Genomic DNA, 16,545 nt, shown 5'->3' on the forward strand with positions numbered 1-16,545 from the left:
TCCTGCCAGGGGGATGGGATTGGACACAAGGGGACATGGGAAGGTCCCTATGGTGAGATCGGGTGCACAGGACTGGGGGCTGCCGTGAGTTGGGGGACACCTGGGGTGCTGGGGCATGTGGGATCACACCAAAACCAGTGCTGGCTGGGGGACTCTTGAGGACCAGCAGGGCATCTCAGGAGGGTCCTGCAACCACCAGGACAGGTTTGTCCCTCTTCTGAACCCAGGATGGAGGTGGCCACCACCTCCCGCGTCACCAGCATCCCTCCTGGGACAGCTGGGGACAGTGGCTGGCCTTCCAGACAGAGAGCTTTTGATGATGAAATGCCTCTTGAACAGCTCTGTCCCAGTGTGGCCAGACACACGGCCAGTCCATGCCGAGGTCACGCTCTTTCTGCTGGATTTCTACCAGCCAGTGAGTTATTGCAGGAGGAAAGAGATGATTTAGCATCAATTTAACCCTGTGGAAAGAGCCAGGTGTCTCTGCCTGTGGCCTCAAGCCATGCCCAGGGTGGTGGGACCCTCGTCCCACTCTCCCCTCTCCCCCTGAACATCCCTGGGTCCCTCGTTCCTGCCAGGTCCCTACTGCTGATCCGGTGGGTGCAGGTCCGTGGGGACCCCTACACGATACAAACTTCTTCCAACATACTTCCCGCTCGCTGGAGCCTTTCAGGGACCTGGGCAGACCCCACATCAGCCCCATTTTGGGTCCTCCCCGGGTTCCCAGGCTGGTTCTGCTGGGGAAGGCAAAGGGCTCCAACACAACGGGCTGTACCAGCACTGTCCCGGTCACTGGCGCTGGGAAACACCTTGGTGACCCATGAGATTGTACCTGCAGGAGTATTACCCGATTGCTGTTGCTGATAACAGCATTTTATGGCTCTTACCCTGGGAAAGGTGAATTAATTCACCCTCCCACAGCCTTAAGGAGAGGGGAGGGAGGTGCAAACAGGAAAAAAATGAGTTTGGGGAGAGCCAGGGCCAGGCTGTGCCAAGCTCTCCTGCCTTCCCAGTGGGTATCGAGGCAGCTTTGCTCTCTGGGAGAGCCCATTTACCTGCCACTCACCCCCTGCTAATATTTTCCAGCTCCAGTGCTCATTTTCACCCAAATTACACACAGAGGTAGAAGTCAAAAGGTTATTTCTATATGAGTCAGGACAATTGCTGATGGAGAGGAGAGGCAGCTCCTGCTGAGAAAAACACTGCAGCGTGAGCCCAGCCCTTTACTAGACACCGGAGCAGCCACCGAGCAGCAAAACTTGATGGGAAATCTGGTTTTCTTGGGCTGGCTGCTCACAGCGTGGCTGGGTTTGTTTAGTTCTAGGCTTGAGATACTGGTCAGACAAAAAAAAACGCTTTGTGAGTGTTGAATTAAAAGGATGATGCAAAAGCCGCAGGGTGCTTCGGCTAGAAAAACGTGAAGGGTTTGCAGTCGGCCCCGGCGCGGTGCAGGCTCTTTGGAGAACACGGGGTTCCTGCGATTAGCCCGCTCATATGACTCAATATATAATCACCAGTTACACACTAGATTTAATCTTGGGTCAGAAGTCATGGATAATTCCAACCTCGCAGAAAATGTTGATGGCGTGCTTGTTGAGGTTGTTTTTTTCTCCTCTTTGTTTGGCCCAAACAACCTCCGCAAGGCAAATGCCCCCCCGGCCCAGGGCAATAGTGGGTGGGTGTTATCTGTGCCGGCTCCTGCCCTGGCCAGAGCCTGCATCCCACATCCAGCATTCTGAACCTCATCTCATCTCGTGCACTTGTGATGGGAAGAAAAAAAAGGGATGATTCATGCCCTAAACCTCTCATCTGAAGCACAGCATCGGTCCTCAGCCCAGTTATTTTGCTGTTTGTGCAGATGACTGCAGTGAAGGTGCCCTCATCACCCCGAATTAGCAGCGATGTGGATGCTGCCCGCGGTGTCCCTGGAGCACATGGGGCACCCGGCTCAGTGCATTCTCTGTTTCAGTCTGTCCCTCTCATGTGCTGCCCCAGTTTCTTGTCTTGGGCAGTTTCTTTCCCGACTGAGCCATGAAAGCTGTTCTGCTATCAAAAAGATGTCATGGGGATGTTCATGAACGTCCTGCCTGGTGAGGTGAATTGAGAAAAGGATTTCAAAGCAGTGTCTTGGAAACATTGATCAGGGTAAAGACCTTGTGCTCTGAAGTTTTGTCCCGGGCTGTAGGGAGCATTGGCTGCTCCGTGCACCCACAAATGGATTATTGCTTTCCCACTGCTTTCCAGAGGCAGCAGCCACGATTTCTTGTGAGCTGCTTCTCTGATGAAGGCATCACCAGAGCGAGAAGCCGTCCTGCACTTTTGGACAACACAGTCTTGCAAGGACGGTTATTTGCAGGGAGTGCGTTGTCCCATGTGCCAGTGACCGCAGATGTCACCGCCCAGGCATTGCACGGGGACAAGGAACTGTCACAGACCACGGCTGAGCTCATCCATCACTGAACCTCCTCTGCGCATCGGTCTCCTCGTAGGTCATTAGGAAGGATGAGTGATCCCTCCCTTTTCTTGCAAAACCCTTTACTGTGCAACAACAGAGAGAAGGATGAAAATAGCCCAGACAAGCACAAGAAAGCTTTTCCCCATGGGAACACGATGGAGGCAGGGAAGCAGCATCACGTCCGTTTTGCAATCAGGAGAGGCAGCGAGACAAACAGACTCACCCGTGGTCGGGCATGATGATGCTGAACCACATCTCGGGGCAGACCCTCCCAGTCCCCGGCTGCTCCTGCCCTCACCATGGAGCTGGTGGCTCCAGCCCGGCGGTGCTGGCACAACTGGAGGGTTTTGCTGGCACAACTGGAGGGTTTTGCCAGCAAACTGTGGATCTGAGCCTGGGCCAGAGCCAGCCAGAGCCTGGGAGTGCTGATTCCTCTTCCCAGCCCCAGTACATCTGCACAGGGAAGAGGAAAATCCCTTTGGGACAAGGAAGAGAAAGCACTGGAACAGGCATAAATAGCTTAGTAATAATACTAATGATAGCACTTAGCACGTAGGCAGCAGTTTGCAGAGCAGAGCGCTTTACAAACATTAATTAGTGCTGGTAGACAGTTCAGCGATATGGTTCCCATTTTGCCAGCTACGAAGAGCAGAGAACCGACCATCTGCTTAAATCCTTTTTAATTTAATCCTGGGGCAATCATAGGAAAATCCTGAACCCATTTCAGCATCAGATGAAGCACACACAGGCCCTTCAGACCCTCTCGGAGGGCGGCAGATGCCGAGCATCTCAGCAGAGGGATGTTTTGAAGGGTGTTGGTGGCTGTGGGTTGTGCCCGGGGGCGCAGAGCTGGAAAACACGCGGCGGCTGTTTTCTGTGTCAATAAACACACGTGGTGTAGCCAGAGCAATGGTGGTTTCCCTGAAAACACATTGTGCTGTTGGTTCCTTTGGGGTTTTCCAGCTAGGGATGGAGGGTTTGTTTGGGCTCCTCTCGCCCTTTGCTGGTCTCTGTGGCAGTTTTGATGACTTTTCAGGACAATCAGCAAAAATTAAAGCAGCTGCCAAGAATGATTGGGGCAAGTCAGGTGGGTTAAAGTTGTACCTGGGGCTCAGCCCTGTGGGTGGCTGTGCTGGCCCTGTGTGGGCACTGGACACAGCAGCTGAGGCTGCCTGGTACTGGGATAAGCTAAAACTGCTTAATTTAAGGTATCTAGTGCTTTTTTCCTTCAAAGATATCCTGCTTTGTATTGCACAGCAAGCGACATCACTGCAACACACACAACAAAGATTGAGGGTCAGGACTGGGGGCTCAGCCAAGGGGCTGGAGACAAGTTTAAAGGCAGAATGAGCTGGAGACAGGAGCTGCACCCCCAAAAATCCTGGGGGAAACACAGACATTGCAAGGTGCTGAGCAAAGAGGGCACGTGGCTGCAGGTGCTTTTTTGCTCCTCTTTAACCCTTTCCATGGATAATTTGCAGGAAAAAGACGTAGTTGAAAACATGGAGGATGGGAAAGGCCAACCCTCCCGCAAGGGGATCCTCTTCCACTTCAGCAGCAGGAAAACATTTGTCTGCTCTTAAGCTAATATTGAAACCTGCATCCCTTTCCCAAATATTGCATTTAAATTTCCCACTCCATATGAACCCCTCAGCCCTACAGATGGAAAAGCCTGCTTAGCTACGGCACTGGCTGGTTTTCTGAGGCTGATTTATTAGGATTAGTGCCTTTTTATATTAGGTACAGAATCAAAAGTCTGTAATGATGGAATTTTTCCTCCTCTCTGGGCAGATGGGTCCTAACACAGAGCATGAAGGAAAGAGTCAAGCAGGGCTTACAATACATTTTATTTCTTCTCCAGACAAAAGAGCTCCTGAGTCACTTTGTCCCTGACTGAGCGCACCACATATCTCGCTTAAATCCCTCGCTGAGCTGAGCTGGACTCACAGCTATATTGCAATTATGCTTAAGTGCTTGGCTAAACCAGGGCGTCCCGCTCACCATTTCCAGGGCCTTTCCAAATTATCCCCCAACCTGGCCACACTTTGGGTCCAGCACAATGCAAACGGTCCAGATAAGGCTGATTTCAGCAAGATCCTCTAAGCTCAGGCTCAAGTTTGCCCCGCACAGCTCCGGCTCCCGCTTGTTTTTGCACTGTGGATGGCTTCCCCAGGCAGCTCCCGCATCCCTTCTCCACACCAGGTTGCCTCATTAAGTGTCTGATTTTAATTTCTCTCCATCAGGAGCTGGGCCTGAGCAATTACATAATAACGAGCTATTCATCCAGAGGGAGAACGCGGATCTAGGTTAATTGGTCTGACAATTGAACCCAATCTTTTCCGGTTTTGCCCAGTTTTCCTTATTTTTCACTCCTTCCACGCAATATCTGCAAAGCTCTCAGCCTCGTTAATTAAGAAGGTAACTTCACCCTGAGGGCTCTGTTGTTCTCCCCTCCCTCCTTCAAAAGCAAGAAGAGTAAAAAGCAGCAAGAATTAGCCAGTTTGGGATGAAGCAACCACCCCTGAGCAGGACGGGGCTGGTTGGGTCTGGCAGGGGTCAGATCGTGTGGAGCTGCTGCTGCTCCCCTGGGGTTTGGGGAAACAATGCTGCACGGTGAAAGCAGGTGCTGTACCAAAAGTGCTGCTCCTGACACGTTCGATGTGTCCCATAGACACATAGCAAAGCTGGGCAGCGCAGAAAACAGCAGAGTCCCTATGGCTGGGTGGGTGCTGGATCATCACCGGGGCTGCAAAGCTGAGGGGAGAGGTGGAAAGGGGTTTCTGGCTGCTCGGGAATATGCAGCCCTAAAGTTTTGGGTGTTTCTGAAACACTTTTAACCAACAAGTTTTGCTGCAAAAGCCCCGTGCATAGAGTTCCAATGAGAGGGGGATGCTGGTATCCAGCATTGCGCCCCGAGGCTGTGCCAGGCAGAGCAGAAATGAAGCTTTGTCCTTTTTGTGGACTTTTTGTGATTTCTATTTATGAACACCCGAAAGCAGGTACCCCATCACAGAGCTGACCCGTGCCGAGCCGAGTGGGACACTCACCGCCCTGTTTTCCTAGCCGCACCATACGTGAAGGAACTATAACATATTTTGTGCCTCTGTTTTCATAATCTGAAAACTCATGGGTAACCTAGAGGTTGATTTTGGACCAAGGAGGTGCCAGACTGGCGAGGTTTATAGTCAGATGTGTTTCCTTGCAGGCTGGTATGTTTTGTGGAGAATAAAGGAGCCCCATTGCAAGGGCCAAAGAATCCCAACAGGGCATTGCTTGTGAGAGGCTGTGTCTGGCCAAGCTGTGGCTGCCACCTGCAGTGGTCCCCGTCCCCAGGAGCCAGCCCAGGAGCACATTCCCCATGGTAAAAAACAGTTTGTACAAGATGCATGAGCAGAAAGCACGGCCGTGAGCCCCAGCCCCGCATTGCCCACAGGCTCAGCCCTGGGGAGGCAGGGAGAGGGTGGCGTGCTCACGTCTAAACACAATGTGTTCCACAGGAGTGTTTGTTAACACAGTCACAAATAAACAGTTTGTAGGAGTTTTGCCAGGAGGACGGGCTTAACGTGTGTGGAGCCCTGAAGGACACAGGAAAGCTGACACAGCCCATCACCATGGGCTCTGGTCTGGCCTCCCCAGCACTGCTGGGGAGAGGGCAGCTTTATTCCTCTCTGGGGACTGCATTACTTAAGTCCTCATGTACAAATAGAGAAGCAAAGCCTGTTAGTCCTACCAGGAGGGAAACCATATCGTGGTACTGGGGGAGAAGGGGCGGGTGAGAAGAGACCATCAGAACGCACCCTGGTTCCTCCTGCCCTCACCACCCGTGGTTCTGGCCCCTCACAATGGCCTCTGGCTTCGGGGTGGGCAGGACAAAGAAGCAAAGGAACAGCCCTGGGTCCTCAGGGGATTTGGGGCTGGCAGGGACGGGATGAGCAGCGACAGCCCTGCGAGAGCTGCGAGGTCCTGGGGGCAACAGGGGCAGAGCCGAGCAGGGAGCCACGGAAGAGGAGGCAGGATTTTCTCCAGGGATGTTTTCTATATAGACCTACAGACCCCTATAGACTCCCAGTTCCTCTTCTGACCCCCAAGTTTTTCATGCCCGTCTCACTCTCTGCCCATCCCGCTGCGGGGGGAGTGAGCGAGCGGCTGGGAGGGGGCTGAGCTGCTGGCTGGGGCCACCCCAGCACATTTTCCCAGCACCTGCAGCTGCGACCGCTTCCCCGGTGCCCCCAACCCCCCGCTCTGCTCCGGGCAAGCTGTGCCCTTGGGTGCAGTGCCCGGCGGGAGGGATGCGGAGGGCTTTGGGAACCTGGGCTGGGATAATCAGAATGTTTGATGGCTGAAGGAGGGTTGGATGAGCCAGATCCTGCTCTGCGGCTGCAATCGCTCCCACACGCGATCGCACAGTCCCCCCTAGTGGATATTTCTCCTGATCGACACAGCTGTCCAGCCCATGGAGCGCGGGCAGCGCTGGGCTCTGCACCTTGGCCCTGAGCAGTGGTCCTGGGTCACCATCCTGCTCCTCTCCCAAAACCAGGCACAGTGGCCCAGCAGAAGCAAAACCCGTCCGGCTGCTGCCATGGGCTGAGCCGTCGCTGCCTCCGCTCCTTCCCGTCCTGCGTATTTGGGTGACTCATCCCCTGCCCTGGCTCCGTCCCACACCACCCGCTGCCCTTGCGTCAGGGCTGGCCCCTGCAGCCCTCGCCCTCCCCCTTTGCCGGGCTTCACACCGCCTGGGAGTTATCTGGGCATCAGCCAACGTGAGAAAGAGCTAATGAATGCTCACGTGGCGTCAGCTTCCGAGGGATCCAGGCGTGAACATCGCCCGCTCCCAACCTGGAATCATTTAGAATCATTTCAGCTGGAAGAGACCCTCAAGGTCATCGAGTCCAACCATAACCTAACCTAGCACTAACCCAGCAAAAACTCTAGCACTAAACCATGTCCCTAAGAATCTCATCTAAACACCTTTTAAACCCCTCCAGGGATGGTGACTCCAACACTGCCCTGGGCAGCCTGTTCCAATGCCCCACAGCCCTTTCCGGGAAGATTTTTTTCCTAATATCTAATCTAAACCTCTCCTGATGGGTCCTGCAAGCGTGGTCCAGCTTGGAGCAGGCTGACGCAGGCTGCTCTTGGGGTGAATTCCCTAAAGGTCCCTGAAATCGCTCCCAGAACTTTTCCAGTGAGTTCGGGCAATGCCCAAATTCAGCCCCTCAGCTGAGGGCAGTGCTTACACCTTAGAGACGGTGTGTTGCCTTTGGCATCCTTTCCTCCGTGATCGATGGTGCTGTTCTGGCCAGGGCCACCTTCACCCAGCAGCCCCTGGCCATGGGAAAGGTGTAAAATCTCCCACCAGCACCAGCCCGGGGTGCTCCCCTGTGCTCAGAGCCAGGGCCAGGTCACCATCACCTCCTTCCCTTTCCTCTCCACCTCCGCCTGCCTCGGAAACTGTGCTTGTCACCTGGAAGATACACAATATCTGCAACCTGAGGCTTTTCAAGGGAGAGAAAAGCATGCAGGAGTGTGGAGGAGCAGATGCAGCCTCAGACCTGTGTTCTGGTGGTTCGTGGTGTAGTCCCTTCACCTTGCTGCATCTTTTACTGGGAAACACGTGGCCCTGGTCCCAGTGCCATCACTGGTGTCAAACCTGCTGTCTCTGTCCCTGTGCCAGGGAAAGAACAGCCTCTGCTCCAGGGCGCTGGCGCCTCCAGATGAAGGTGGTGAGTAAAGAGAAGTGGCTGGGGCAGAGTGGTGCTCGTTGCCCAAACCAGACCCGGGGCAGCGTTGTGGACCCCACAGCAGCGTCTGGGGACACACACACCCAGCCTGGGCTGTGCTGTCGGAGCTCACAGCCAAACTGCCCTGATTCCCGCCCTGGCCAGGCATTCCTGGGTGTCCTGGCACCTCCAGCTCACAGATGCGATCCTGCTCATGTCCTGGAGTCACATCAGAAAACCACAGCACAGGCTATGGCATGGACCACATTTCTCCTTGCTGTAGCATCTAGGCAGCGGCTGAGCTGTGGCAGGATGGGACTCACCAGTGACCGTGCGAATTTAACCTCTGAGTGCTTGCAAGCATCTAATGCAGCTCTCTGAGCTGGAAGAGATAAATCAAGCTGTCTTTACGGCAGCACGTGGAAGTGAGTTTGTGCTGCACTGAACTCGCAGAAAAACAAAATCAAAAAAACCCCACAAACCACAATTCCCACGATTTGTCTCAGCATCAGTGCTTGTTCCCTCTGTGCTGTGCTGATGCCAGCTACTGTGCTCAGGGCATGGAAAGCCCAGGCCAGGCAACTGGAGCATCTCTTCTCAAGAATGGGGATTTTCTCGGTTCTGCCAGGCTCCGGCATTGCTTCCAACATGCAAGCGGACATGGAACAACATGCAGTGATGGATGAGGTACAAAACCCCAGGGAGTGCCAGCCCATGACAGCTCCAGGCCCTTTGATAGCTTCTGCTCTGTGGCTCAACAGGAGATACACTTTACAACTTTATTTATTACAAAACATCTTTAAGCAGCTCACCACTACCTAAACCCACCCCTCAGCTTTATTTCTGCCCACAGGGACTCGGTCTAACAGGGTAATGGCACTGCCAGGGGCTGGTTCCAGGCTTTTTGGACATGGGGACTTGCCCAAGCCCACAGGCAAACCCCAACAACCCCATGCAGAGGGCAGAGCTGTGGGTGGGAAACTGCAAAACCCAAACTCTGTTTCTAGGAAGCTGGATGACAATAAACCCAGTGTTTATTGCACTGTCGACCTTGGTTTTATAGACATGCACTTAAAAATAAAAGCTCTGTGCATTTTGGCTGGTCACAGAAGGGCTTGAACGTTGAAAAGGCCGATCTGTTGGGCGATGGAGAGCTGCCTCCCGGTCCCCAGCTCGGCAGGAACAAACAGGCCAGCAACCTGCATGGATTTCTGTGCGTCGAGTCGGAGCCGCATGCATGAGAAACTCCAGCTCTGCTTTCAAGTATATTTGGCGTGAAACAACACGGTCTCTCTCGTATCACACATCCCAGCGAGGGGGAAAGACCCACTGGCCCCCAGAGAGCCACATCCCTGGGCTTTGCCCCAATTTTTGGGGGGAAAAGATGGCTGGTTTGGGCAGGTGCTGTAACAATGTGCCAGCTCTGGTTTTGTTTTGAGGAGGGGCAGCATGAAGGCTCCGCAGAGCTTGGGAAACTAATGGTGCCACTGGGAAAAAAGAAACAGCTCGGACCCCATGAGGCCACCACGGCTGCACACGGGGGCCAGTAGCCAGCAGGCTCCAGCAGAGCTGAGGGTACATGATGCTCAGCAGCCACAGTGGATGCCCAGGGTGCTCAAGCGCTGTCCCAGCTCCCTGTCTGCAAACCCCTGGCCAAGGTTTACAGGCTGTATCTCAGGTGGCTGCACATTCCAAACACCCCTCCCAAACTCACCGCCCAAACCAAACCCACCACCCGGAGAACACAGTGGTTTAAACAGGAAAAAACCAATTTAAAAAATCCTTGTGGTATGTAACTCTCACTGCCATGGGCCAATCCATGCTGTCTTTATGCAATCACCCCATCTCGAGAGACAGGGCAGCTTTCAGAAAGACCCAGGATAACGTGGGCTTCGTCCCTGGCCCCGCAGCAGCTGGGGAAGGCACAGACTCGGAAGCGCCGATTTCAGTAACCCCTCCAGGTCCCGGACGTGGCGGGGTCCAGCTGCTGCTGTGAAACAGGTCATTTGTTGACTATGTGGCTTTGAGCTCACACATTTTTTTGCTGACGGGCGCCCATAGGAGAGAGAAGCAAGCCAAAGGCGTGAGCAAGCGGTGCAGGGTGGCTAACCCCGGCCAGGTCATGGCTCCGTCCGTGGGGCTACGTGTTCCAGTGGGGAATTTCACTCCCACAGCTAGCAAGCCCTCAGCCAGGAGAGCGGGAGCCCTCGGTGGGATGCCGGAGGGTGTGGGGACTGGTGGGAGCGGGGGCCGCGTGGTCTCTGCCACGTCAGCAGTGACACATTTGCACACCGGCCATGATGCAGCTGGCGTGTCCCCGGGGCTTCACCTGGGGCACCACTTTCTGGTGCTCCCACCAGTGCCAGCTGGGTCGGTGCAGTTCAAGGCCAGGCTGGTGCGGCCTTGGGGAGGCAGGAACGAGCCAGGCAGTGGAGGAAGAGGCTGTGGGCACAGTTATGCAAAAAGCATCCCTCTTCAAGCTGCCTCTTGTCCAAACGCTCCCTGTCAGGTGCCCAGCAGCACTGGCGGGTCCCAGAGCCCAGCAGCCCCGTCATCGGTAGTGGCAGCTGGCACAGACATCTGCACATGCAATGGCCTCTTCACACTGGCCACACAGCCAAACCCCTCACCGCAGGGGTCCCAGCACGAGGGGAGCGGGGCTGGGGGTGCACTCCGTTCCCAGACATCCAGAGCCAGGACAGCAGTGGAGCTGCAGAACAAACTAACCCCGTGATACAGCCTCAGGGGCACCTCTGATGGGCTCCCCAGCCCTTAATCGCAACGTTCCCCCAGCTTCCTCCCTTGTGGTACGTGAGGGCTGAAAACAGCATCCATGAACGCGGACCTGACAATCCTCTGAAAACACGACCCTCAGCCCACGGTGTCTCTGCTTTATGCACTCCCCAGCGATGCTGTAGCTCCTCCACCAGCCCCCTTTTCCATGCAGCGGCATCTTCCCAGGTGGCTCCATACCGAAGAGGTCAGGACGTTCTGTGGCATTGACTGTCCCAGCGTGTGACCCCGGTGGGACGCAGCACCCAGGACCTTCTGCGTGGGAGCTGTGTGCCCAGCAGACACACACCTCGAGCTTTCCTGGCAGGCTGAGGTCAGACACTACCAGGAGAAGGGAGATGGGTGCTATGATCACACACCCTGTGTGTGGAGACCTCCATGGCTTTGGAATCCAAGAAGTCACTGTCCCATCACCAGCTGGCAGGGGGAGCCATGAGCTGCTGCAGGAAGGGCTGGCGCTGGCACTGCCACCACCTGCTCGCTGCCACAGCGATGCCCCAGGTGAGCAGCCCACGAGCGATGGGCGAGTGGGAGAAGAGCCCCTCTCTATCAGCTCTAAAGTCCCAGTTTTAAAGCTGTGGCAGCTCCTCAGGAACGAAGGAGCAGGGATTGCTCCGCAAGCTGGAGGACGGCTCCATCTCAGGTGTGACAGTGTCTCAGGGCTCTCTCTCTATGGCCAGATCCATGGGAGGAATGCTGCTGTCCCCGTGTCCCGCTGCAGGGACTCTTCCTGCAGGGAAGCGTGTAGCCGTCCTGTTGTTTCAGCTGCAAGGAACGGCGCAACTGAGCTGGTGCAGGGAGCCTGGGCAGCGTCTGCTGGCACCCTCTGCCCTTCCAGCTGCCCCTCTCCTCAGACCTGGGCACGCACCGGGAGGTGAGCGTCCCCCAAGGCAGCCCCTTGGTGCCACACCCTGTGAGGATGCACCGAGTCACCCTGTGCGATGCCCAACCATAACAAAGAGAGGAGGATGGAGAGCAGGTCCATGCCACGTCTCACATCGGACAGGGGCAGTGACACGCTGAGGGCACAGCGTCCGTCGGTCTGTCCGTCCATGGTTTCAGCCTTCAGCAGGACTCCGCAGGGATGTGAGCTGGTGACCACAGCCCCACGCGGCTGTGGGAGGCTGGTGTTTAGGTGGCCTGGCCGGGCGGGAGACGTTTGCTGTCCAGAATGGCCTTCCAGTCATCGGCCCAGGACTGCAGCCTGCGGTGGGGGTGCTGCAGCTGCAGGTGCTTGTTGTGGCAGGCCGTGAAGAGCACGTGCTCCCAGCTGGGGTTCTGCTCAGCCCCTGCAAAGCAAGGAGAGAGGCTGGCTCTTTGCAGACACAAACCCCTAATGAGAGCCCAATCAAGTAGGGAGAAACCAGTGCAAATCACCCCTGGATGCCGACTACCCTTGGGGCTGCGTCTGGTCACTCCTGCCACCCCGCGCCTCCCTCACCTGTTATATCAGGTCTGTCGTCTATGAGCAGGTCAGCAGAAACCACCGTCTTATCTCGTGTCAAAACGATCTGCTCGAGAAACTCGGGACCGAAGTGCTTCTCCACCCAGGCGTACTGGAAGGCAAGGGGCGAGCGGTGAGAGCGGGAAGGCTGATGGACGGGGCAGGGGTTGTTCAGCGCCCCCAGCATGAGCCCTGGCCCCCACGCAGGGAGGACATCTCGCTTAATAAGCTAATTACTGGGAGCAATTTGGATGCTGCTGGAGCACGAGTTCTTTTAAAGCCAAGCAGCTTCTGACATGATGATGAAATATTAAGACCAAGCGCCTTGGTGCATGCAAATGGCAGAGCTCAGTTGACGGTGGAGCTGCCGCTCCATGAAGATGCTTAGGAACCGAATTAGTGGAGCAGGAAAATGTCGCTGCTGATTTACAGCCAGACAGCCGGAGGCACATGGGGGTCAGCTGGCTTTCGTCAGGCAGCATGGTACGGGACGGGGAGCCAGAATTCGGGCCTGCTCACCTTCTCGTAAGGGCAGTAGCGGTACTTCTTGATCGGGCTTGTGCAGATGAACACGTCGGTGCTGCCGTGGGGAGAGAAATGGGGGCAGAGCATCAGTGCATGGCCAAACACGCTGATCAGACTCTGCTTCCCCCTGAGATGCACGCGGCTGTCCCTGCGAGACCCTGCTGGGTGCCTGGGCAGGCGGGTGCCCAAAGTACATCCCTCACCACACACAGATCAAACCAGGGCGATTTAAGACATTAATCCGCCATCTCGCAGGATCCCACACCTGCAGCACAAGCTCATTCTCCTTTTCGTCACCCTTGGCAGGAGCACAGGGCTGAACATGGCTGATTTTCTTGGTGACAGCTCCAAGAGTCAAATTCCTCTTTCCTCTCATGCCTGGCTTTTTTAACACTGATGTTGCATTCACAGCTTCTGCCAAGAGGAGTAAGAACCTGCAAAGCCACTGCTGCTCCCCGCTCCATTCCTCAATACCACGGGCAGGTTCCTACTCACTCTGCCAAATTTGCCATTTGCTTCACAGCTTCCACAGCCCCGGGGATTGGGTCCAGCTCAATGAAGAAGTTCTTGGATTCCCAGATGCTGATGGCTTTCTCCTGGGAAAGGAAAGAGAGTGGTAACTGCACAGGGCTTCTGGCTACACTTCTCCCTGCACGTGCATCTTCCCCACCCTTTGCTAGGACAGAGGATGGTGACACTGAGAAAGGGGGAAGCACTGGCTCTGGTCCCCTGCCACTGACCCACATTGCTTCTGTGGGTTCCTCTGTTCCCCACCTGCTAACCCACACCCACCCCATCCCATTTAGATCGGAGATGCTCTGGAACAGGCTTGGGTTTGCCTGCGCGGCCCCAGACATGGGGGGAGCAGCATGTTCCTCCAAGGTGAAACACTGAGATATCCAGAACAGAACCAACCCCCTCTCTGGTCTGTATCCAGAGGGGCACTTCCACATAGATCCAGCTGACATGGCCTGGCAGCCCTGCTGTAATGTGATGATGTTCAGCTCCAGATGCTGCCTGGCCTATTTGTCTCAATCAGATCACTTAAAATAGCAGCCGGGCTGCTCTCATAGGAAAAAGTATATTATAAGATGAACTACATGTCAGGCTAAATGCAAATGCTCTTCCTCAGGGATGCCCAGGCAAGGTCTACCAGGCAAACAGAGCATCTGGCAAGGGTTTTAAACACTTAACATGGAGGTCAGTAGCTGGGGTGCATTGGGACGGCACATGGGGAGCAAAACCTTGGGAGGAGGCAGAGTCCAGGGGCCTGCGGTAGGTCCGGCCCCGCTCCAAAGAGCAGCATCCCCTGCACTCCTCAAACAGATAACGGCCTGTCAGACACCAAGAAAAGTAATGATTTTGCCCAGACACTGGGTCCTCGGGGAGGAGAAGAGCCTGGCAGCTCTGCATGGGCCCAGGAGGAGCCGCGTCCCAGCATTGCCGCGCAGAAATCCAGCCTGATGCAGCAAAGCACTTCAAACGGTGCTGAAGTGTTTTCTTACATCAAGGACTTCCGTAGCTGTTCTGCTTCCACTTATGTCAAAAAGCATTTTGCAATCAAGCTCGATGGGGGAAGAACTAAGCTCGTATGGAAGAAAAGACCTGCTTGGCAACTTGTTCAGCACAAGATTTTGGTGGTTTTACGTGATCACAGCAAGATGAGCTCACTTCATTTAACACATCCAGAGTAGTTAAGATCAAGAAAAAAAGAAAAAAGTTATCATGCATTACCCCTGCCAAACTTTTAGCATTCGCCTTACTGCATGAGCAGTGTCCTTCACGTCCCTTTCATCAATCCCAGCTAGAGAAGACACGCTATTCCTTCAGCTCATCAAGCTCTTTAGAACTTTGCCAGTGGGGCCTTATTCACACTCATAGAATCATTTCAGTTGGAAGAGACCCTCAGGATCAGAGTCCAACCATAACCTAACCTAACCCTCGCACTAACCCGTGTCCTTAAGAACCTCATCTAAATGCCTTTTAAACCCCTCCAGGGATGGTGACTCCACCACTGCCCTGGACAGCCTACCACTAACAACAAGAGTAATTTTATTTGTAACACCTTTCGATGAGTACAACTGCCAACTGGAGACGAGACCACAGATAACCCATCAACGTGAGAAACTTCTAGAGGCAGACACCACATTTCTGCAGTGCTCGGCCCTTCTTTGAATGATAAAGTACAACATAAAGAGAGCTTCTACTTTTAGGCTCTAACTATTAAAATGAATAAAGTAATTTTCAGGCATGGGAGGGCTTGGGGTCGTTTTAAGTAAGCCCTCAATTGAAGCATCAATGGGTGGTTTGCTCTCAACTTCTCTGCTGCGTCATACCCCTCAGGTTACTATTGAGGAAGTAAATAATCCATCCAGGAAGAGTATCAATCATAGCATCATTTAGGCTGGAAGAGACCCTCAAGATCATCCAGTCCACCCGTTACCCCACCCCTGGCACTGCCCCATGTCCCTGAGAACCTCATCTCCGTCTGTTCAACCCCTCCAGGGATGGTGACTCCAGCACTGCCCTGGGCAGCCTGTTCCAATGGTCACAACCCTTTCTGCAGCTTGGCCAAATCAGACCTAGAAAAACCCAGCTATGCAATTTGAGGTGTTTTCAAGCAGATGGTCTCTAAGATCTCCTTTCATCTATCTTCGTCTATGCATGCAGGAAAAAAGAGACAGATGTGCATGAAAAACGCTGGATTTCTGGGAAAAGCAGCACAGCTGGGAGCTCTCCTGCGAGCAGACCTGTACCTATGTTTCAGTGGGAGCTTCGGCCAGCACCCGCAGCCCTCCCCAGTGCTGCACCCACAAGCTGGGAAGACCAGTGGGTCCCACAAGGCTGAAGCTCCAGCTGCACAACGCAAAGAAGAGCCACGCGCGGAGCCGGGGGACGTATAGACTCACACTCAGCTCAGGTCCCAGGCGCCCGTATTGCTCCGACACCCAGAAGCCCCTCCGGTCCTCCAGGGCAATGTAGGGCTTGTCGGGGTACCTGGCCCTGAACTTCTTGAGGAAGCCTCCCTCGAAGTCAGCCAGCACCCCGTCCATGTCCACCAGCACCCGCAGAGCCCTGCGGGACCCCGCTGCGGGGACCAGCCCCCTGCCCAGCCCTGCAAAGGGGCCGCAGCGCCGAGGCCGCAAGTGCAAGAAGCTGCTCAGCAAAATCATGGTTGGGGGAAAGGGGGGCTCGCCGAAGAGGATTGGGGGGGCTCCCCGAGGTGGGGGGGCTTTATTTCAAGCAGGCGGCCCTGGCAAGCACGTCCCTCTGCAGCGGATGGAAGAAGCGGGGGGATGCAATGGGGATGCAATAAGGGGCAGCGGGGCTGCAAGGAGGGTGCGGGGGGGATGCAATGGGGGGCAGAGGGGCTGCAGGGGGGGTGCGGTGAGGATGCAAAAGCCCGTCCTCGCCCACAGCGCCTCCTCCCACTCCCCGCCCCATCCCTCCCTTGCAGCGAACGCGGAGCAAGCGGCGGCAGCGGGAGGGGAAACCGGGGCCGGCCGGGGCACGGCCATGCGATCGCCCCGACCCGGCAGCGCAAAGCCCAGTTCCTCTTCCCGGTGCCTGACCGAGCCCGGAACGGCGGCACCGCCTTAAAGCGGCAC

The 16,545-nt window shown here is 55.2% G+C and overlaps 2 protein-coding genes across 2 annotated transcripts in view; one reads left to right on the forward strand and one right to left on the reverse strand.

The window, feature by feature from the left end:
* Positions 1-16,545, forward strand: part of COPS3 (COP9 signalosome subunit 3) — an 89,304-nt gene that overhangs the window by 59,033 nt on the left and 13,726 nt on the right. The gene's annotated exons all lie outside the window — the stretch shown is intronic.
* On the reverse strand, positions 9,176-16,508 carry NT5M (5',3'-nucleotidase, mitochondrial). The gene is made up of 5 exons (XM_065851109.2): positions 15,847-16,508; positions 13,433-13,533; positions 12,932-12,992; positions 12,410-12,524; positions 9,176-12,257 (listed from the first exon to the last, which is right to left on the reverse strand). The coding sequence occupies exons 1-5, from the start codon at positions 16,108-16,110 to the stop codon at positions 12,100-12,102; spliced, it is 699 nt and encodes a 232-aa protein (XP_065707181.2). The 5' UTR covers positions 16,111-16,508; the 3' UTR covers positions 9,176-12,099.

Source organism: Patagioenas fasciata, chromosome 15 (assembly GCF_037038585.1).
Source record: "Patagioenas fasciata isolate bPatFas1 chromosome 15, bPatFas1.hap1, whole genome shotgun sequence".
NCBI classification, from domain to species: domain Eukaryota; kingdom Metazoa; phylum Chordata; class Aves; order Columbiformes; family Columbidae; genus Patagioenas; species Patagioenas fasciata.

Excerpts from the sequence above, each read along its gene's own strand:
- NT5M (XM_065851109.2), bottom strand. The coding sequence starts at position 16,110 with ATGATTTTGCTGAGCAGCTTCTTGCACTTGCGGCCTCGGCGCTGCGGC. Across the intron at positions 12,525-12,931 it reads GCTACTGCCCTTACGAGAAG|TACGCCTGGGTGGAGAAGCA; the intron begins GTGAGCAGGCCC and ends CTTGCCTTCCAG. Across the intron at positions 12,258-12,409 it reads CGACAGACCTGATATAACAG|GGGCTGAGCAGAACCCCAGC; the intron begins GTGAGGGAGGCG and ends CTTGCTTTGCAG.